General features: G+C 35.0%; 2 protein-coding genes across 2 annotated transcripts; one reads left to right on the top strand and one right to left on the bottom strand.

Annotated features, from left to right (window-relative positions):
* Window positions 1-87: 87 nt before the first annotated feature.
* Window positions 88-10,730, bottom strand: LOC128209987 (calmodulin-lysine N-methyltransferase-like). The gene is made up of 11 exons (XM_052914268.1): window positions 10,557-10,730; window positions 9,253-9,428; window positions 8,775-8,836; window positions 8,104-8,164; window positions 7,166-7,220; window positions 6,187-6,250; window positions 4,528-4,585; window positions 3,857-3,931; window positions 3,444-3,507; window positions 2,259-2,387; window positions 88-1,721 (listed from the first exon to the last, which is right to left on the bottom strand). Exons 1-11 carry the CDS (start codon window positions 10,674-10,676, stop codon window positions 1,614-1,616), a joined length of 972 nt encoding a protein of 323 aa, XP_052770228.1. The 5' UTR covers window positions 10,677-10,730; the 3' UTR covers window positions 88-1,613.
* A 212-nt stretch (window positions 10,731-10,942) lies between these two features.
* Window positions 10,943-22,831, top strand: LOC128207347 (lambda-crystallin homolog). The gene is made up of 8 exons (XM_052910209.1): window positions 10,943-11,076; window positions 12,197-12,333; window positions 12,876-12,981; window positions 13,740-13,834; window positions 14,161-14,257; window positions 16,913-17,011; window positions 19,488-19,607; window positions 20,085-22,831. The coding sequence occupies exons 1-8, from the start codon at window positions 11,025-11,027 to the stop codon at window positions 20,273-20,275; spliced, it is 897 nt and encodes a 298-aa protein (XP_052766169.1). The 5' UTR covers window positions 10,943-11,024; the 3' UTR covers window positions 20,276-22,831.
* Window positions 22,832-22,880: the final 49 nt, after the last annotated feature.

Genomic DNA, 22,880 nt, shown 5'->3' with positions numbered 1-22,880 from the left:
TGGTTGTGTGTTAAAACTGCCCAAAGAAGTAGATGTCAGGTTGTATTACCAACAAGAAAGAAAAAATATAATGTACACAAAATTACATATGTTTTCAGAATTTAATACAAAAACAGGAACACAACAAAATAATTTACAATAATTTACATGTAAATATTGCAACAGTCTTGGAATTATCATTGGTTCAACTTCAAACAAATGGAATGTCAGGATCTAGGAATATGGTAACATCTTGGAATTAAATAATGAAGAAGAATGAGGTTAACTACAATACAAATTACTAATTTGATTGGGTTGATGCCACAATGTGACAATATTTGATCAGCTACAGTAGAGTGCATAATCACTTTTTTCTTTCTTTTTTTTTATAAAAAAACCCCCATCAAACATCAATTTACAGATATTCTTTTGGACAAACTTGTAAATTCAAGCATAAAATCATTATTTTTCTCAAAAAGACGCTTCCCAGGCAAAATGAAATTTACCCTACAAAATTTGAGAGTTACTCTTACCCTACAATTAAACTACCAATAGACATTTCATACACAGAAATATTATAGTGCTTTGGAATAAATTTCTAATTCAGGAAATATACATGTATTTGGTGAAAACTTGATAATTGCACATAAAAAACATGGAATGTACAATTCTACAATATCACACAAGGAACACAGCAAATCAGTGAACAGTTTAGTGTATAACAGCGTACAGTTTAGTGTATAACCAGGGTACAGTTTAATCTATAACCAGCATACAGTTTTGTGTAAAACAGGGTACAATGAAGCATACAATCAGTCTTCAAAGTAGTGTTGCAAAGAACATTATGTTTTTATGGGATGAATTTAACACCAACTAAAAAACAATGATGTAATGAAAACAGAGACTAAAATGAGTTGATAATCATATGAATTTAGAGTATGGCTTTTACAGTAAACCTTAAGTGACCGGTTTCAACCTACATAGTAAACTGGTAACAGAGTTTTCAATACCGTGTCATAATATTTTTTTAAATCTTTGACAGAGTTTGGGATATGTGAGAACTTCTTCCATTCTTCCCCAGTGGAGTTGTGCTATATCCCAGGGGTCAGGTTCATCTATCACAAATGTCCTTCTTGTGGAGACTTGACAAGGAGATCAGGCATATAAACCCGGGTAATGGATATCTGCTTGACAGTGAGCGTTAGTGGGACAGATATATGTAGGGGTAGGTGTGTTAGGTATCATCTCTCTGAGCTATCCTCTCTACTAGGACCAGGCAGGGGGGTCAGGTGTATAAGCCTGGTGAAATGTATATCTGCTTGTCAATGTGCAGAAGTGGGACGGGTATATGGAGGGGTAGGTGTGTTAGGTATCATCTCTCTGAGCTATCCTCTCTACTAGGACCAGGCAGGGGGGTCAGGCGTATAAGCCTGGTGAAATGTATATCTGCTTGTCAATGTGCGGATGTGGGACGGGTAGGTGGAGTGGTAGGTGTGTTAGGTATCATCTCTCTGAGCTATCCTCTCTACTAGGACCAGGCAGGGGGGTCAGGCGTATAAGCCTGGTGAAAAGTATATCTGCTTGTCAATGTGCGGAAGTGGGACGGGTAGGTGGAGTGGTAGGTGTGTTAGGTATCATCTTTCGGAGCTATCTTCTCTACTTGGACCAGGCAGGGGAGTCAGGTGTATAAACCAAGGGTAATGGATGTCTGCGTCATAGTGGTCTTGGCCAAGGGACTCCATCTGGAAACACACAAAATTTTGGAATAAACATCTCCTTAGGCAAACCCGTTATTCTTCAGCTTCCACTTGTTAAATTTTGCCCTGTTTACTATTGAACACATAATGATACTTCATAGTCATAGAATACCATTTTCATGAGATATCAATATACAAAGTTCAATCACTTGCAAAATGGCATATAAAAGCAAACCCATAATATTCCACCTCGCATGAGATGGACATCAGCAAAACACAGAAAACATCCTCATACATGTATATGGCCATAGATTGGCACTTGAAACAAAATAATACTGCATTAAAAGGCATTGATATTTATCTACACTAAACATGCAGCACAAATAAATAACTTGAGCTGAACATGCATGGGTAACATGTGTTTTCCATGACCAAACATTTCTTTTCAAATGATAGTTCTTGTTTTATTCTAAGGCTTTCATAATCTCTGTTTTTTGGCAATAAAGTAATGTCATACAACGAAAGAGTCTAGATCTATGTATAAATTAATGCAATCCCAGCACACGAGCATTCATTACTAACCTGCGTATGCAGTTTCCAGATCTGGTCATCATATATCTGCTGGACAGTGACCAGGAACTGACTGCGAGCCTGAACAACAAACTCATCAAATGTCTCCCCCCGCTTAGGCGCAAACAGCCACGCCTCTCCCTGATATTGAAACAAAGATGTTTTTCAAGTCACCTCAATTATAGAAAAGATACACTTGACCTCTGAGTGCCAACACTCAAGTCTGACAAAAGACTAAAACTCTTAAAAGCAAATTTCTACATGTTAAAAACTCTTATAAATGTAAATATTTATTAGAGTCTTTTAAACCAAATAAGTTTAAACAAAAGTGAACCATTTTAATGGTTGTATACATGTATTCATGTATATATCAGTTTTCATCATTAATGCTCTGCTAGATGGAAGGTTACAAAAAGATTTAGATTTGTATTTTTCAGTTTTTAAGTTTTGTCAAGAACACAAATAAAAGTCTGTCCATCTTTTATTCCTGTATATCATACAAAGTGGTGAAAAGTTATAATATCTTTCCATTTAAAATGAGATAGGTGGTAAAATGTGTTATGATGCAGATGATAAAATACTTTTTTGTTCATGAGCACAGCGAGCAAAGCTAACAAAGTGCTAGTAATATTTTCCAGTAACCCATGTAACCATAATGTGAGAGGGGTTACAATATTCTTAAGCTCTCATTTTATGGGCTGATTTATTGCGCTTACTGCCCTCCTATTTGTTGAAAATAATGTGCCAACTCTGGTTGCTCTTAATAGGGGATTTTTTGATATGACTCATTATTCATGAAGATAGAATACCAATGAAGCCAGTGCTAGGGGGCGTTGACATTGTTGCACTTTCCAATGGTGTCACTAAACAGTCTCAATCAAACAAAAAACTGCTGTTTTCATAATGTTGATATAGAATGTGCTTTTCAAGAATCTCACTTCAAGAATGCATTGGGAAACCTTCGACTGAGGCCTAATTTTACACCTAGTCGGTGGCTTAGCAACACTTAGTAACATATGAGGCATGAGCATGCTTCCATGAAAAACTTTTACTTTTTATTGCCTGAAAAAGTGTATCTATACTACTTAAATGCAAGTTTTATAATTAGGTGCACAGGCCCGGGTTTACAATGGCTCTGTGCAGCTACTCCAATGCTTATAACAGTATAAAGAAAACCAATATTCTATATGAACTCACATCAGGTTTCAAGAGGTCATGGATGGTGGTGATAAGATCCTGTCTGCCCTCCTTAAAGAACAAGCTGAAACAACCAGGTAACATTAATAATTTATACTAATTCATTTTAGCTTGTACCTGCAACTCATGGGTAAAAACAGTACTAGTGTTCTTTTATGAAAGGCTAAACAGCCCTAGTGGGACCTGAGCCTATCATATGCATCATTTCATACAATCATAGACAATTGACCTTAATGAACAGTGCAAAATGCAAAATAATACCAAACAAGTTCCAAAATGTTGAATTAAAAGAGTAAATTATATTATACAAACCAAGAAATTATCATTTACAAGAAGCTAATAACTCTACAAAATTGCACACCATAAGTTCCTACAGAAAGATTCCAACTAAAGTGAACAACTCAGGGACTGACCAGTCAGCACAGAGAACAATATCAAACTTCCCGGCGAGGTCTGCATCCAGCGGTCCACTGCCCCATCTCAGCAACCTTACAACACAGAATATAATCATGTGCATAGAATATGCAATATACATATATTGCAAATTTTGTATACAACACATTAGACCATTTGACTACAATAAAGTAATTCTATCAAACTATTATCCTTTCGTCACTCTTTAGATTAGTAAATGAAAATTAGGAATTATTTGTGAACAATTACAGCAGTTGTTTAGAGCATCATACACTATTTCCCTTTTATCTGCATTTGATCAAACTGGAATGAAAGCTCCCATCAATGAGAGAAGTGAAGTAATAGCATGTGAAGTTTGAATATCAAGAGCACTGTAGGTGCAAATGCTTGTCTGTTGTTGACTCTTCTAGTCATATAACTCTACCATTAAATATTACAGCCAGAGCTATGTGCCTTCTTTATATTCCTACACATGAGCTTATTGAAGACTGGAACAATGTGAACCCGTACTAAGTTTTGAGCAAACATCTCGTACCTTTTTTGTAATTATGGCCAAAGTTAAAATGTGTGCATACCAAGAGCGCTGACACTATGACTATAACAATACCATGACTTTCTATCGTTCTTAGAAAATGAAGACAAGCTAATGAAATAATTATTATAAGCATACTTGCTAGAAAGTTCAGCTTTTGCTTTGGGCAAATTTCTCTCAACAATGACTTGAAGATCTGAAAAAGTAGAAATTAAAAAAGAAACCAAATATTCCTTTAAACATTCATGAGGTGATGTAATTTGTATTACTCGTTTATAAGAATGTAAACGTTAAAATAAAGCTTTGTAAAGAAAAAGCAACACAACAAAATTTCCAGTTAGGGCAGTGGAAAACACACTTGCTTCTAAATGACTCCCAGCCTCTGGTGCATGTGAGTTTGGGAAGACAAGTGGATTTCTTGAAGATACTACAGCTTTCAAAACAGCTTTACAGTGGTCCTCATTTGTACATTATATTGTGCTAACATGATTACTATAAAGTTATTATTTCTTTAACTTCTTTCACAATTGTAGTATAATACTAAAACTCACATGTTACTAAGATTTTCTCCTACACACAGTCATGATATCTGGCTTTCAATGTAAGACATTCTCTCTATAGATTCATATTGTAACATGCATATACACTGTTAATCAGAACATTTCTATGTTGAGCTTTTTGATAGCACCATGCTGGTAGTTGTTCAGTTAAGACAACATGTACGTACTTACACAGAGCCATTCTAAAATAGGTGCACCATATTTGTTTCAATATGCGATTATGGTGTTAGTTTCATTCAAATGATTTGCTGACATTTGTCAATTCAATCAATGTATATATATATGTTATGCTTTTCACTTTCCTGCAGCCAACATTCCATACCATCAACTCAGTGTATCAATCGTCCTAATGTGTTACATTGCTCGGACTATTATCTACAAAAGGCTAGTTTTAAACAAAGAATTTGTTTATAACATTAATATAAATGCTCAATTCAACCAGTTGCCTTGTAAATAACTGTTATTGATATATACGGTAAACAATTATTCTTATTATTATTTCAGACATGATAACATGCAGAAAGGCAGACAAATAATAAAGGATTGAAAGGTTCTGACTTACATATTAAACATATACTGAATCTCCCCCCGCCCCTTAAACCTCAAGTGTATATGAGGATATTGTATATATTTTATTTTGTTATGGAGCAGTATATAAGGGAATTGAAAGTATGCTTGCCTGGATTTGGTTTAAATGAAATCAAAAAGTGTCATTTTTGAGGCACAAAGGGAACATGCACCTGGTAGAGCTTTAAACCATGACCTCCTTGATATATATCCTATAATAATATTTATGATTACACAGCCAGTTTGCTTATCAGTACAACATGAAAAATCACAAATGATTTGTCTGCCCCTGACATACCTCTTACCTGCTTTTGGTGGCATTCTATGCTACATCCACCCTAAGAGGACATACATGTATAGTACACAATAAGGTAACTGATATCATTATGTTGTTAAGAAAATGTCAATATTATTGTTCGATTAGCACCAACATCCTAGATCAAATAAAACATCAATGAACTTACTTGTTGGTTGACCTGGGAAGATTCCCTACAAAACCCATTCTAAGACAAAAAAAATTCATTCAGTTTTTTTCAAGATTTTTATATTTATTTTGCAATAATTTTTCAAAAGTTTACAGCTAGAATTTGAGAACACCACACTCCGCTCCTGTGTAACATGTAATTGAGAGTAAAAGAAGTTACAATAAGAATGAGAGAGTTAACCATACTTGAGACAGAGTCCTCATTCCCGTCTGTAAGCTCAATGTAGGAAGCTGCGGACTGCAACCCGAGCTGAAATATCCAAACATACAATGTCATTGCTTAGAGTGAACAAAAAGAACTTAACTGAATAAATGAATTACTGTGTACCCCATCCCATTTCCTCCCACAGATGACTTTAAATGTATTTCATATGAGATGTATTGTATAAATATTCCTTTAATAAGTCAGCCACCTACATCTTACATTGGCCCAATTACTTTGTTAGTGTTAACAATGTGATTAACGACAATTGCTCACTTTTTAAAGGTGAATATTTTATGATGTGCATATATTTAAATAAGACAAGTACAGCTGAAACGGTTGTCTCAAATTTTGTTAGGGATACAGTGTGTTTTGTGTATGTATTTACTTATTTAGTTTAGCTTGACAGTGAAGACAGCTGGAGAAACCAGAACAGCTGCTCCTTTGAGAGGCAAACAGAAAATTCCTGCCGTCAGATTCGAATAGGAAAACTCTTGGGTGAGAGGCTGCCATTTATGTAGGCTTAGTGGTTAAGGTGCCTGCCTATGAAGCAAGGAGTCGTGGGTTCGAGCCCTGGCCATGTGATACCCTAAGATACCCGGTGGTTGGCATTTAATGGGTAGTTCTTGGAAGAGTGGTGTACTTAGTACTTGTTTAACCCAGGAAAGTTATACCCCATGTATAGGTGCCTTACACCAAGTAGGTAAAAGAACCAAGGGGTCTCTTTGAAAAAAGCTAGGATATCACACCAGGACTTCCTTGTATCCCACCACTGTCTTTACTGCATGCTGTCTGTTCAGCATAAAACAAAGGACCCCGTTGAAAATAAGTGCTTGCACTTGCACAGCCACAGATAAGATTTACCTGCTTGGTCTAAAGAAATACACATATAATACCACAAGACCACGCTTCTCCAGTATGGTGACAATGGTTCACAGTACAAATAAGAGGCAAATATCTTACAGAAACACCAGTGAGACAGGTCATGCCTCCTCCAAGCTCGATGACACACTTGTTTCTGAAATAACCAATGGTAAATTAATCAATATCAAGCTTTAGAAATCAATACTAGTGTTCTTTATGAGAAAGTGAGAAGCAGACACTTGATTATACTCATCCAAAATTGGCAATTAACAATGTATATAAAATTACAAAAACACTGGATCTACCTGAGAGACAGTTTGAACTACTTAAGATATTCATATTTGTTTTCATATTTTATATTATTCATGATTGTAATTGAACTCACATGAGGGGAATTGAAATTTAAGGGTTTTTTTTTTCACTTAAAGATGCAATCTTACTTAGTACCAAAACAGTTGTTCCGCAATTAATTCAATTGATTTCATTTACCGAAAAGGATGAATAAATATTGAAAACTATGGTTCTTATTAAGGATACTATGTTCAATTTGAAAAAAAGGTGCAGAAAACATGGTATTTGAACCTTATGAGATGATAGTTTATCACTGTAAATCTTTTAGCACTCACCAGTCATTTAATAAATGTGCGTTTTTTAGCCACTAAATACACGGTTACAATCTTGTGATCAGTAATTAATATTTTCCAAAAATGTATTATCTAGTAAATAGTTAAAGGTTTATCACTGAAATAGAATGTTTGTTACACAAGTGTATGTATTGATTTTAATTAAGAGTGTCACTTTAAATGCATTATTTAGTAAGTAGTCAAATGTTTATCACTCAAAATTTGTTTTTTCTATACACATGTATGTACTGATTTTAAATAAGAGTGTTACTTTAGCTGTATAATGTCTGTAATTATGATGAGCTAAAGTATAGTTTAAGACTATAATGGTAATTTTTGTTCTAGTATAAATAGTGTAAAGGAGCTCTGCATTCTTCTTTCTCATTTAACTGTCCACAGTTTTCTACACAGTACCTGAACACATCCGGGTGTTTGAGGCAGTAGTATGTCATAACTTCTTCTGAAGGCCAGACACCTGGAAATTAAATAACATTATAGTACTGGGGTAACTACAGGGAAAAGGCCAGCAGCTGAAAATTTGACCTTGACCTGACACATGGTTCAAAGAATAACACTCAATGAGAGACACACAATGAAACCAGACAAGATGGACAAACACAGCTTACAGTCAAATAGACATAAAAATATCATAATGCATAAAAGGGTTAGGGTTACAGCTGTGGAAATGTCAGTGTAAGTTGAAAACAAGACACTTCATTTTACTGCATATCTCATTATTGGTTTATGTATTGTATTGTATTGTATTGTATTATATCAAAATGAATTACTGCATCATCTGACATCAACTTTACCAACAAAGATACAATCTCAAATGTATGATACAAATTATGCAGTGGTCAAAGTTATGCAGTGGTCAAAGTTATGCAGTGGTTGAAATAAGTACAGGCCTGCATAACAAGCACATCCTAAACATTACCTGGGTTTGCTTAAATTCTTATAGTTTAAATAGCAGAACATCTCACAATGCTAAGACAAACGTTTAGGTAACTTTCAAGCGTGTTGATCTGATAGTCTATACTATGGTAATTGATTATCATTTAGCCATCAAAGAATAATAAACTCACAGACATTGCCGGTGTTGTTGAAACCTCTCAGAGCTTCCGGAGTAACATGGTCACTAAGATGTCTGCAAGTAAAGAGCAGCATTGAAGTATGTACTAACTAACTCATTAACCATGTTCTTGGAGGGACATTAAACAAAGGTGAAATAAGTCAGGGCGTTACATAGGTACATAATAAAGAATTGGTGTAGCTCTATCCAGGGTTACATCCTGTCAACCCAACACAACTGATACTCTTACTGGGGCCGACGTCCATGGATGGTCTGGTGGCATCGTAAAATAAACATTCATACACATATTATGAACACTCAAGTAATAAACTATTAACATTTGATTTGCTATCACGCAGGGAACTAAGACATCTAATATGTTAATTATTTTATAATTCAATGTGTTGAATGAGGAAACGGCTGCCATGATAAATTGTATACTTAATAAAACATTACAAAAGTCTGAAGAGTTCTACACAACACATATTCACCTAATCTGCATGCTGAAATCTGGCTGAGAAGGGCATGTGTAAATAAACCAATTTCTAGCCGTATCTGGTGAGTCCGCATCTACTGTGACCTTATTGGTTGATAGCAAACCATAAGATTTGAACCTTCGCACTGATACACTGTCATCCCCCCCTCCACCACGACCACTCAAGATAACCTGTAACACAAGGAAATGTTCACAAAATTGTTGTCTTTCAGTGTGCTCTTATCGCCTTGTTCTATCAGGGAGGGCGCACTCTATCAGTTTAATTCAATCCAAATAAAGAAATTTTGACTTTTCTTATGTATCCCTGTAATGCTACAACTCTCTACCATTTAACACCGGGCGAAATAGTATGCATCGATGTTGAATAATAAAGACAAAATTGTTCAATATATTATACCCGACAGTGATCTAAACTGGATTGAATTTGATATTAGAGTCGTTATATTCACATAAATATATTCTAGATCACGAATACCCTTTTATACATGTACACAACCTGTCAGGTTTGTCCGAGATTTACAGCTATTGGAATAGCTGATAAACAATTGACACATGTAAGTGTTTTATTATATCTGAATATATTTTTTAATAGTAGGCAATACTATTTTTGTAGAAATTTGAATTTATAACGGAGATAATTTTGTGGCCACAAGAAACCTTTGCGCAAGGACAGTTTGCTACTTTTTGCTGGGATGGTGGACGTCACAAGTCTGCCATGTTAAAACAATACAGTTTAATAAGGGATTCCAAATCAGGGGTAGTTCCGAATCAGTCGTTTAAATTTACCTGAAAATATCTGAGAATGACCTGCATATGAAGATTTTTCTTACATATATATTGTGTTTGACGCTTTGTTATTGCTTACAACAATTTTAGAACGTGTACACATCAAAACTACCTTTGTGTACATGTTTACAAATATCGCACATGGAACAATTTTACTGACGCACCGGTAATGGAAATGCGCTTTGGATGAAACAACATCAAATAAATAGGTAAATAAGTGGTAAATACTTCTTATTTTGGGTTTTAACATAAGATGGATATTTACTTTAACAGATGCTAGCACCCCACAAAAATATATTGAGAATAAATATTGATTTAACATTGAAAATATATATCGTCAAAAGACTCGTTGAAGGCCATTTATAGAGGGTTCACATGCTTGTCTCCACAGGGACAGAACGGTGTTACCAAAAAAAGGACATGGAGCATCACCCTTCAGTAAATTTAAAACTCTTAAACTAAAGCCCTAATATGGTATGATATGAGTTGAGTACAGAACAAATGATACTTCACCTCCCTTAAAATGTTCCATCTCTGAAGTGCAGCCTGTCTGGCATCTTGATCACGTTTCTTACATTTCTGCCCGTGGATTTTATCATCCTCGTTCAAGTTGTTGACCTCATTCATCTGCATTTTTCATGAAACACATTGAAATGTATGTGGTTTTCACGTTTGTTTATTTGTTGACATTTGAGGGAGGTGTATTTATGAATACCTGGGAGTATGTTATTGGTCCCAGTGAATTCATAATTTTCCATTTTAAACCTACTATTTTCAAATCTCAATTAATTTTTTTACAAAATTCATTGCATTAGGGCCGTACAGCTACTATTTTGTTCATTTCTTTAACTCTTTTATTACTGGAAAATCATCACCAATCAAATAAATGACTGGTCCCTTTGTTTATTTTCTGATGCTTCATATGACTCCTAGATATTTCTTATAAATGTTTCCATAACTGGAACATTGTAATTTGCTGTCATGGTCAAAGTCGCTGTTCTTGGATCTGGAGTGTTAGGCATTAAGATTGCAGGTTTGTTCGTAAAAAAATAAGGATGTCATATAATTTCGCGACACGGTTTTTAATAATTTTCTTCCCACTTTATACATCAAATTACATGTGCATTTCAGACAGGTGCTTCTGTAAATTTACACATTTATTAACTGTATAAAGATGTCATTGTTCATTTTTTGTATTTTACAGTACACTTGTGTTGATTGTTTATTGCTGAAATTTGATTTCCAACTCCAAGGTGTTTCACCATTTCTCACTGCACAGTCTGACAATTGACATGACACAAAAAATTCCCATACATAAAAACATTTAGTGGTTTAAACGTCGGTGTCAATATCCATAACTGTAATTGGGAGAATTCACCAGTCTATTGTAATGTAACAACGCCCCTCCCCCCCCCCCCCCCACACACACACACAGTCCGAGGAATAGAAGGGACTTTACTTGTGGTCCAGCCAAGCCTGGGTAAAGTCCTCGTCTTGTGGGGATAAACTGCAGGAAAAATCCCAGGGACCCTAGGTAAGGCCCATTCCCTGCTTATTAGGTGTGAAAACAAAACGACCGCATTCACCCGGCACAGCATCATCCAGGCCACCTGGATGGTAAAAACATGGCCCATTTCCCCGGCCATCTCTGGTATACCCCTGGACCTGGGAGGGGCCTGGTTACAATTGACTAGTGCATAACCCTGGACAAACAAATGCACATGGACTTTAGTTCAATAAATTCTGTTGTAAAACAAGTATGTTATTATTGAAGGTGGTAGTTATCAAATGTACCAGGTAAGCTTCATATATGTGTAGAATATTTACAGAGAAGTCAATCAAGAACAGCTTTTATTATAAGCTTTAATTAATGCTGTTACAGATCATGCCCCAGTATTTTTTTTTATTTATCTTTAACTAAATTTCTCAATTTTAATTAACTTTTGCACATTTTTAATATTATATTTGTCATGAACCTATAAACGTTTGAACATCAGGGGTTTTCCTGACATAAAAGTGTGTGTTTATTTGGTTTCTTCACTTACAATTAAAATTATAATTGAAATAGCATTTCGTTCTTCCGGTAAACATTTATGGGGAAAAAAATGGAATTTTCAGGACCTGACTCAAAACATGTCTTTTTTAATTTGTAGGTGAGTTTGCTTACCATGGGCACCGGGTGAAGATCTATTCCAATGACTTGAAGTCGCTTAACTCGATTTTCCAGAGGATGGAGGAAGACAAGAAGCAGCTCAAGGCTGAAGGCATTCTCTTCAACAGGAATTTTGTGGTAATTGGCCATTGAGTGAAATTAGCAGTGTTGGTGTTATAATGTTAATTATTATATATTGACAATGTGAATATAAATTGATTTTGATGACTTTGTGAAAACTTTGCTCTAAAGACATTCCAAAGACTTTGAAGATACTATTATTTAGATAGACATCTTAGATAGTTCTGGAAACTACATGATTGGCAATGATCTGAGGGTTTTTTAAATTTCATTATATCAAAGCCGTGTTCAGTAAACTGATCCTGGATTCCATATTATATAAAAATCTTCATCTCTGAAACCACAAGGTCCAGAACCATGATTTTTGATATGCAGCCTCGTGCATTCTTTACCAAGATTATGGCCCTCAGGTCAAAGGTGGGCCCGCTCGTGGGATCCAGGATTTCAATATACTTATATAGTAAAATTTTAAATAGACTTTTTGTTTAGCTTTGATATATAATATAATATTGGACTTTCACAGTACTGGTTTCTACCAGGAAATACAATTTGGAAAAAACAAAAACACTCTTAATAACAAGCACTATCTGTGTTTTCAGGGGCCTGTGCTATGCATGTCAAAGTTGGAAGAAACTGTGAATGATGCAGACTTCATATTTGAGTGTATTCCAGAGGATCTAGAAAAAAAGAAAGATATTTTTGAAAGTAGGTCTTAAATTTCAACTTACTACATGTATATATTTTGCATGGAACTATCATTTGCTTTGAATTTAAGTCGAGGTTCCAGCAATAACCAACACTAACACACTAAGTGGTACAACGACTCAGTCATAGATTGTGTTGGTTTTTAAATTGATTAAACAAAAATTACAGACGATTGTTGTCATTCCTTCCACACTGCTCTTGTTTGAAAAAGGCATGATTGTCATTTTCCTATTTTGAGCTCTACTGGTCCAAGGCCAGAAGAGGTGATGCGATGGCATGGTGTCCCTTGTCTGTGCGTCTATAAACAATTGCTTGTGAAAGCTTGTAAGTGTGAAAACATTTCACTGAACTTATCTGAATCAAACAAATACAGTAGTTGGATATTCATGAGTTGAAAATCTGACCATGCGTGACCCTTGAAATTTGAAGTGATTTTTAGGGAGATTACTTTGTATAGAGAGTTGTGTATTATTGTATTGTTTGTCTTCTTTTTGAAACAAATGATTACATTCTCTGAATTGAAAATGACCAAAGGCCTAAGGAAGAAAACTTTGTACAGAGAGTTGTGTATTATTGTAGTGTAGTCTCCCTTCTTAACATAATTATGGTTACATGCTCTGAATAGAACCATGCCAGTAGAGCATAGTCTCTCGTTGGCCCCTCCTTTTTTCAAATTATGTATGTGTAATCATTCTGTATTTTCCTTGCACATACATGTATAAGGGTATTGGGTATTGTGCACATTTAACTGATTTCAGGAGTATCCCACCTGTGCAAATCTTCCACCATCATAGGGACCAACACATTGAGGCTGAACCAAACTGACATTGTGGAGAGAACTGTCGGCAAAGAGGTATGTGCTCACTTCACAGTTTGAAGAGACTCTCTCACGTTTTCATAGGGTCACATATAGAAAATGTTGATTTCATGTGTAATATTAACACACTGCTTCTAACAACTGTAAGGCATCATAAGAAGCTTATATGAGAGTGTTTCATTTTAAAAGTTTGAAAATATGACAGAAAATATTGCATTTTGCTGAAAAGCGTTACGAACTCTATTGAATTTGAGTTTAGACAAATTTGTGAATAACTGTTCATAATGAAAACAATAAACAATGACTCAATTTAAACACATCTGGCACAAATTATTGCCCACATGAAGGTGTTCTTGTTTCAGAGGACTCTTGGCCTGCGGTTCCTGTTTCCTGTGTATTACATCCCGGAAGTGGAAATTACACCAAACAAACACACATCAGGACAGACCATTGAAAAAGGTATCAATAATATAATTTAAAATAAAAGTTAAACTTTGAATTACCTTATCTGAGTGAGTGTTCTTAAATGGTAGATATTTATGCATGAGTTTAATATTTTCAAAACATTTTCTTATTAAAGAAATAGTCACTTCTTTTTGATAATGCTATATCTTAGCTGATATATGACCCTAGCTCTTAGCTCATAGATGGAAGTATCAGTCAGGGATGGCAATATGTTAATTGTGTTTTTAGCTCCACTGGCCGAGTGCGTGCGTGCGTGGGTGCGTGCGTGCGTGCGTGCGTAAACTTTTACTTTAAACAACATCTCCTCTGAAACTGATAAGCGGATTTTGACAAAACTTCACAGGAATGTTCTTTTGGTGGTCCTTTACCAAAATTGCTCAAATGGTTCCGGTCCATTGCACAATATGGCCGCCAGAGCTAAAAATAGCAAAATCTTTAAACGACATCTCCTCTGAAACGGTTCGGCAGATTTTGATGAAACTTGACAGTAATGTTCCTTGGGTGGTCCTTTATTAAAATTGCTCAAATGGTTCTGGTCCATTGCACAATATGGCCGCCACAGCTAAAAATAGCAAAATCTTTAAACGACATCTCCTCTGAAACGGATAGGCAGATTTTGATGAAACTTGACATAATTGTTCCTTGGGTGGTCCTTAACCAAAATTGCTCAAATGGTTCCGGTCCGCTGCACAACATGGCTGCCAGGGCAAAAAAATAGAAAAACCTTTAAAGAACATCTTCTCAGAAACCGATGATCAGATTTTGATGAAACTTAACAGAAATGTTCCTTGGATGGTCCTTTATCAAATTTGCTTCAATGGTTTCGGTCCACTGCACAAGATGGCCCCCAGAGGTAAAAATAGAAAAACCTTTAAACGACTTCTCCTCAGAAACCGATGATCGTATTGCAATGAAACTTGACAGAAATGTTACTTGGGTAGTCCTTAACCAAAATAGCCCAAACAGTTCTGGTCTGCTGCACAACATGGGCACCAGAGCTAAGAATAGAAAAAAACGTTAAACTACATCTTCTCAGAAACCGATTATCAGATTTTGATGAAACTTTACATAAATGTTCATCGGGATGCCCTTTAACCAAAATTGCCCAAATGGTTCCGGTCCGCTGCACAACATGGCTGCGAGAGTTAAAAATAGAAAAACCTTTAAGGACTTCTCGTCCGCAGTCTTCACGAAAAACATTTTAACCTACTAGCCAGTTGGACTAGCATAATGGCATATTTTACTAGTCCGAATGACAATCTAGTAGTCCGACTATTTTGCCACATTATAAAACTGGATGGTTGAGGTAAATACCTATTTCAATTGAGCAGCTTGCAGTTTGAGTAAACATTTCTTTATTATGATGCTCATGCAGTGATAGGGAGTGACATCCTTCCGTTGGGAATAGTGCTCCTTGTTTTTCAGAACCTATGGGTACTATGTAAAAACAAAAGGCATCTTGCTTGAATAGACTGTAATAATATCAACATGGTTAGAAAAGAAATGCCATGCTTTAATAGCTTTGATTACATTTTACTACTGAATTACTTTAATAGAAAAAAAAATAATGTCTTAATTTTTCACGTATAGCATCTTTAAATAATTTTTAAACAATGATAATTTATGAGTAAACATATAAGCATAAAGTTCTCACAAAAAGATCAATTTAAAAACCTTACATTTATACATAGGAAAGTATATATAGACTGAACATTAATTTTCGTTTAAGTGACATTCTGAAAGTTTATGAAACAGCTATTTTTAGTAACTTAAATGGCCGAAAAGTGTAAGTGAAACACCAAGTCGATTCTATCTCGTCAGTTCTTGTTCAGGTTAGATATTTGCTTCATAATCTATTCAGATTAAATGTTAACCGATGATCAGATTTTGATGAAACTTGACAGAAATGTTCCTTGGGTGGTCATTAACCAAAATTTGTTAAATGGTTCCAGTCCACTGCACACCATGGCTGCCAGAGCTAAAAAATAAAAAAAAACTTTATACGACTTGTCGTCAAAACCGATGACCTTTTTTCGATAAAACTTGACAGAAATGTTTGTTTGGTGCTCCTTTACTCAAATTGCCCAAATCATTTCGGTCCACTGCACAACATGGCAGCCAGAGCTATTAAAGTAAAAAATTTTTTTAGATAACTTCTCCTCAAAAATTGATGATTGTATTTCTATGAAACTTGATGAAAATGTTCGTTAGGTGGTCTTTGCTTGAACCTTTTGGCCAGTGGAGCACAGGCACTGATGTGCCTCTTGTTTTTAAATAACATAAGTTTTAAGTATTATTTATATATACCGGTATTTAATAATTATTATTAACATTTTTTTACCAACCTTGATCGATACTTTCACCTGATTCAACTCCTACTGATAACCACATGTCAAAGAAATGGGTTAACTAGTCTAGTGGTATAGATGCTCAGACTCGACAGCTGACCCAATAGTTCAACAGTCCAAACAGAACCATTGACACATTCCTATGACCTCTCAAACCCAAGGTCAGTATGGGCCTCTTGCCTGAAAACAAATCTTTCAAACTTTACCCTTCAGCTTCAAATTAGAATAAGGAACCAAACCACAAATCAAAAATGAAGTACAGTATATGTGATTGTACACGGATATCTTGGTTGATTTGTAGTGCGTGCCCTTTTGGAGAAGATCGGGAAGACCCTGTTTTTCCGCTCTGGTCCAGAACCCCTAATTCTCTCTGAGGAACAGAGGGAGGACAGGCTGAAGGGTAAGAAATTCTCTGATGCAACAGTATTCTTCTGTAGCTCAAGACTTATTAAATGTATTTCCTTATATCTCATGCATGGTATTTAGCAAACATGTACAAGCTTTCAAATGATTGTCATTTTCTATTAATATATTGCTTGCGAATCAAAGTCATTATAATTTTGTACTGTATTCAAATGTTTGATATATATTTGTCTCCATTAAGCATTTATCATTGAAAATGTAGAATAGTTGGAGGAATTTGTTAATTATGCATCTTAAAGCTGAATTGCAAATCAAACTTGTTTATTTAAAACAAGTGCTTGATGTAAACTTGTATTGATTTATAAAAAAGTCATTGACTATTTCTTCACACTGCAATCTATGCCACAGGATTAAGGCTGAAACAAAATATGGTCATAAAATGTTCAATTGGCATGATGCCAAAACATCCTATTATAAATATGGCCATAAACTGTACAATTGACATGATGCTGAATCATCCTATTATAAATCTGGCCATAAACTGTACAATTGGCATGATCCCGAATCATCCTATTATAAATATGGCCACAAACTGTACAATTGACATGATGCTGAATCATCCTATTATAAATCTGGCCATAAACTGTACAATTGGCATGATGCATAATCATTCTGATATAAATATGGCCATAAACTGTACAATTGGCATGATCCCGAATCATCCTAATATAAATATGGCCATAAACTGTACAATTGGCATGATGCCGAATCATCCTGGCATGATGCCTAATGAACTGTACAACTGGCATGATGCCTAATAAACTGTACAACTGGCATGATCCCGAATCATCCTATTATAAATATGGCCACAAACTGTACAATTGGCATGATACCGAATCATCCTAATATAAATATGGCCATAAACTGTACAATTGGCATGATGCCTAATCATCCTGATATAAATATGGCCACAAACTGTACAATTGGCATGATGCCTAATAAACTGTACAACTGGCATGATGCCTAATCATCCTATTATAAATATGGCCACAAACTGTACAATTGGCATGATGCCTAATCATCCTGATATAAATATGGCCATAAACTGTACAATTGGCATGATGCCAAATTATCCTGATATAAATATGGCCATAAACTGTACAATTGGCATGATGCCTAATCATCCTGATATAAATATGGCCACAAACTGTACAATTGGCATGATGCCTAATAAACTGTACAACTGGCATGATGCCTAATCATCCTATTATAAATATGGCCACAAACTGTACAATTGGCATGATGCCTAATCATCCTGATATAAATATGGCCATAAACTGTACAATTGGCATGATGCCAAATTATCCTGATATAAATATGGCCACAAACTGTACAATTGGCATGATGCCTAATCATCCTGATATAAATATGGCCACAAACTGTACAATTGGCATGATGCCGAATCATCCTGATATAAATATGGCCATAAACTGTACAATTGGCATGATGCCTAATTATCCTGATATAAATATGGCCATAAACTGTACCATTGGCATGATGTCTAATCATCCTGATATAAATATGGCCACAAACTGTACAATTGGCATGATGCCTAATAAACTGTACAACTGGCATGATGCCTAATCATCCTAATATAAATATGGCCACAAACTGTACAATTGGCATGATGCCGAATTATCCTGATATAAATATGGCCATAAACTGTACAATTGGCATGATGCCAAATTATCCTGATATAAATAGGCCACAAACTGTACAAATGACATGATGCCTAATCATCCTGATATAAATATGGCCATAAACTGTACAATTGGCATGATGCCTAATCATCCTGATATAAATATGGCCACAAACTGTACAATTGGCATGATGCCTAATCATCCTGATATAAATATGGCCACAAACTGTACAATTGGCATGATGCCGAATCATCCTGATATAAATATGGCCACAAACTTTACAATTGGCATGATGCCTAATCATCCTGATATTAATGTGGCCACAAACTGTACAATTGGCATGATGCCTAATAAACTGTACAACTGGCATGATGCCTAATCATCCTATTATAAATATGGCCACAAACTGTAAAGTTGGCATGATGCCTAATCATCCTGATATAAATATGGCCATAAACTGTACAATTGGCATGATGCCAAATTATCCTGATATAAATATGGCCACAAACTGTACAATTGGCATGATGCCTAATTATCCTGATATAAATATGGCCACAAACTGTACAATTGGAATGATGATGAATCATCTTATTATTATGCTGAATTATACTATTATAAATATATGGCCATTACTTGTACAATTGACATGACGCCGAATCATCCTGATATCAATTTACATAAATGTTAAACCAGTCATAAGATTTACTTAAACAAACAAATGCTCATGGACTTGGATTCAATACATTTTTTTGATATACAAAAATGGTAATTATGTAAGTCATCTGATCAAGCTCTAAAAACTGTTCATTGCAGCCCGTAAAGATCAGCTGAAGGCTACATCAGGAGTTGGTTTGAACTACGTCAGCTCAATCCCGAGTCTGACTCCGCACGGGGGTCATGGAACCTCGCACATTGAACACAACCCTCCAAGAGGTACGACCTTTGATAAGATTTAGTGTTGTTTTGTCACTTATTCACACTACTTGCAGCTTATACAGGAATCCAGATATAATATTGTCACCTATATTTGTCATGTTTTTTGTTAACATATTTTTACTGAGTTTTGAGTTTCAATTCAGACTAATATCTGTATGTTGTAGTATATACATATGCACATGTACACTTTTGTGCTTTTCAGCATAGACTTAGCTCAGTATTGAACTTTTTCATAAGTTCTTTAATAAAAGACAATATGTCTAAACAATATATTCAGGTAAGCACATTAATTTTAATACTCATGTGCTTCCCGCATCCCGGATCATATTCCCACTGTTTGAATGAGGACCCATTTATTGTGCATGTGCATGCATTTTACACAAAACTATGCCTGAGACTGCATGAAATATGCAATTCAAGGTACACATTCAAGCATTTATAATCATGGTATCATGTATTTGTCCTTAATTTTAGGTTCCACAAGCACCGCTGATGGTGAGACAGACTGTGCGATATGTATGGACAAGGCGCGTGACTGCGTGATGAGGCCGTGTCACCATATGGTCACCTGCTACAGGTGCGCAACCATGCTCATTAACCGACGGGATGGATGTCCTATTTGTCGCAAGGACATTATAGAAATTATACGCGTCTACAGTGGATGATGACTTTTAAAGTTATGTTTAGTGTACAGAATAAGGCAATGGAAAAACATCAGGGCTAGGAGCCTGGGTGTGGAGTATATTTATGAATGTATGTTAGCTAAAGAAAATTGGAGATTTCGAACGGACTTCTCTGTATGTTTTTACTGTTATTTGCTCTTTCATAAAACTCACAGATTATCCTTGCTACTTTTGATACTTTAGGCACATCAATAATTTTTATCAAACAAATTGATACATTCCAATTTCTATCTTAATTGATATTTTACAAAATTACATTATTTATTTCAAGATTACTCTGATGGTCAAATTGATTTTATTTAAAGTATAGAATGTTTGAAAGTACTGATTTATGTATAATACAACTAATATAATTGTTCAATATTGATGTCATTTTCCTAACTGAAATTTTATACTAAGTATGTGTTTGTGTGTGCTCCCTTTGCTATATTTGTATATGCTTGGAAGGATGACAAACCATACAAACTGTTAACACCATGAGAATCTGTCTCCAACTGTATGTTGAGCACAGTAGTAAAGTTATGAGAAAGTTCTGTTCATTTTCAAATTATCCTACCATAATCATCCTACATGGGTTTTACATCCATGTATTCATTGATAAGATATTAATTTTATTAGTCTGTGATCAAAATCATATTTATGTCAAGATACCATATACTGAAGATACGATTATTATAAATACATATATTATGTGAATTATAAAACTTTATTGCTTTGTTATTTATTTGAGAAATTAGCTCAAAGTGTTTTGTTATTTTGGGATGAATTTTACATTGAATGAATTTTAAATGTTTACTTCATGGTAGATAAAATGATACAATTGTCTAGTACAAGCATATCATTGATATAATTATTTCTCTTAGTATTTTATTTTGCAAAAACTGATAGAGTAGAATCTGACAGTACATTTTAAGTTGTTTTATGGCATATTAAACTTTTTTCCCATGCCAGTTAAAACAATCTTTAAATTGCTATTATAATAATAATACCCCGACTTTATTAATTATTATTCTTAAATTAGAATAGATGATTGAATCATAGCCATGGCTAACACTTCATTTGTTATGTCATATGTTGACTATTTGAGACATTTCCCCTTACAGATGCATACACAATGATTCCTTGATGAAACTGTGCTCTTAACTATGTTTATGTACATTTGTTAATTTGAGTGTTGGAAAATAAGGAGGGCTTTTCTACTCACCATGGCGTTGGTATGTGAGTCCAGTTATAGTGTTCTGGCAAGTTGGGATTTTTAGTTGTCATGTCTCATAAACTGTGCCACCAGACAATTAAGTTAAACAACTCTGTATGATCTTATGCACAAAGTTTAGCCCTTGATTGACTTGAAAGTTTGTTGCAAGTTGTAGGGCATGTTGGGATGTTTTGTCTTATGTCAAAGGCCACTCATTCAATTGACTTGATTCTTCTCTCAGTTGTCCAGGGCCATCAAAATTTTAAGTCAGACGAGTCTATATGATCCTAAATACAAATAATGGCCCCTGTTCGACTAAGAAAGTGAGGTTAATGTTTTTAGGCACGTTGGAGCTTTTGATTAAATTGTTTATGCAATGATCCTTCACCTTAGTGTTCAAGGCCACAAGACAATTACATCAGTTTACTCCATATGATCATCAGTACATGTTAAAGCCTCATATTTCATCAATATGCATGTTATTAAGTGATACATCTCGTAGATAAAGTGGCATATAATCAAGAGCCCTGCCTTGTCTTACGACTGCTCTTGTTAGCTCGACTATTCGAAGAATAAGGAGAGCTATACTACTCACCCGGGCATCGGCGTCACACCTTGGTTAAGTTAGATAACACTTATTTGAATATAATGCAAATTATGGGCCTTTATTATTTGACTTAGAAATTCTGGTTAAGGTTTTGCATGTAAGCGCACATAGGTTAATATCTCAGCAACTACTTGATGTATTGCATTGAGACTTTATACACTAGTACTCAACCATCTAACCTACTTAAATAACCAAGGAAGAGAACTCTAGTTTGCATTAAATTCAAAGAATTGCGCTTTTTTATTCGACATAGAAATTCTGGTGAAGGTTTTGCATGTAACCACTTTTAAGTCAATACCTCAGCGAATACATCAAGTATTGCATTGAAACTTTAAACACAGGCTCCCAGCCATTTAACCATCTTAATTAATCAAGTTAGACAACTCTATCCTGCATATAATATAAATTTTCCCCCTTTATTATTCGACTTAGAAATTCTGGTCAAGGTTTTGCATGTAAGAACATATAGGTTAATATCTCACCAACTACTTGATTTATTGAATTGAGACCTTATACAGTGATCCATACATGTTTCACCTAAACTGTTCAGTCCTTACACTGAAATGCGGTGGAATAGTCGAGCGCGCTGTCTCTGTGACAGCTCTTGTTTTTAATGTCTTCTTAGCTCTTCTGCAATTGATTTTTACCTTTTACTGTTTCATTGTTATTACATCGTCTTTCATTGTAATGTGATACTTTTTGTGACTGTATTCTTTCTGACTTATTAAAATGAACACACTATAAAATTTGTTTTTTTCATGATGTTTATTATAAATATACATTCA

This window comes from Mya arenaria, chromosome 11 (assembly GCF_026914265.1).
Source record: "Mya arenaria isolate MELC-2E11 chromosome 11, ASM2691426v1".
NCBI lineage: Eukaryota > Metazoa > Mollusca > Bivalvia > Myida > Myidae > Mya > Mya arenaria.
This window is presented reverse-complemented; position numbering and strand designations above follow the sequence as displayed.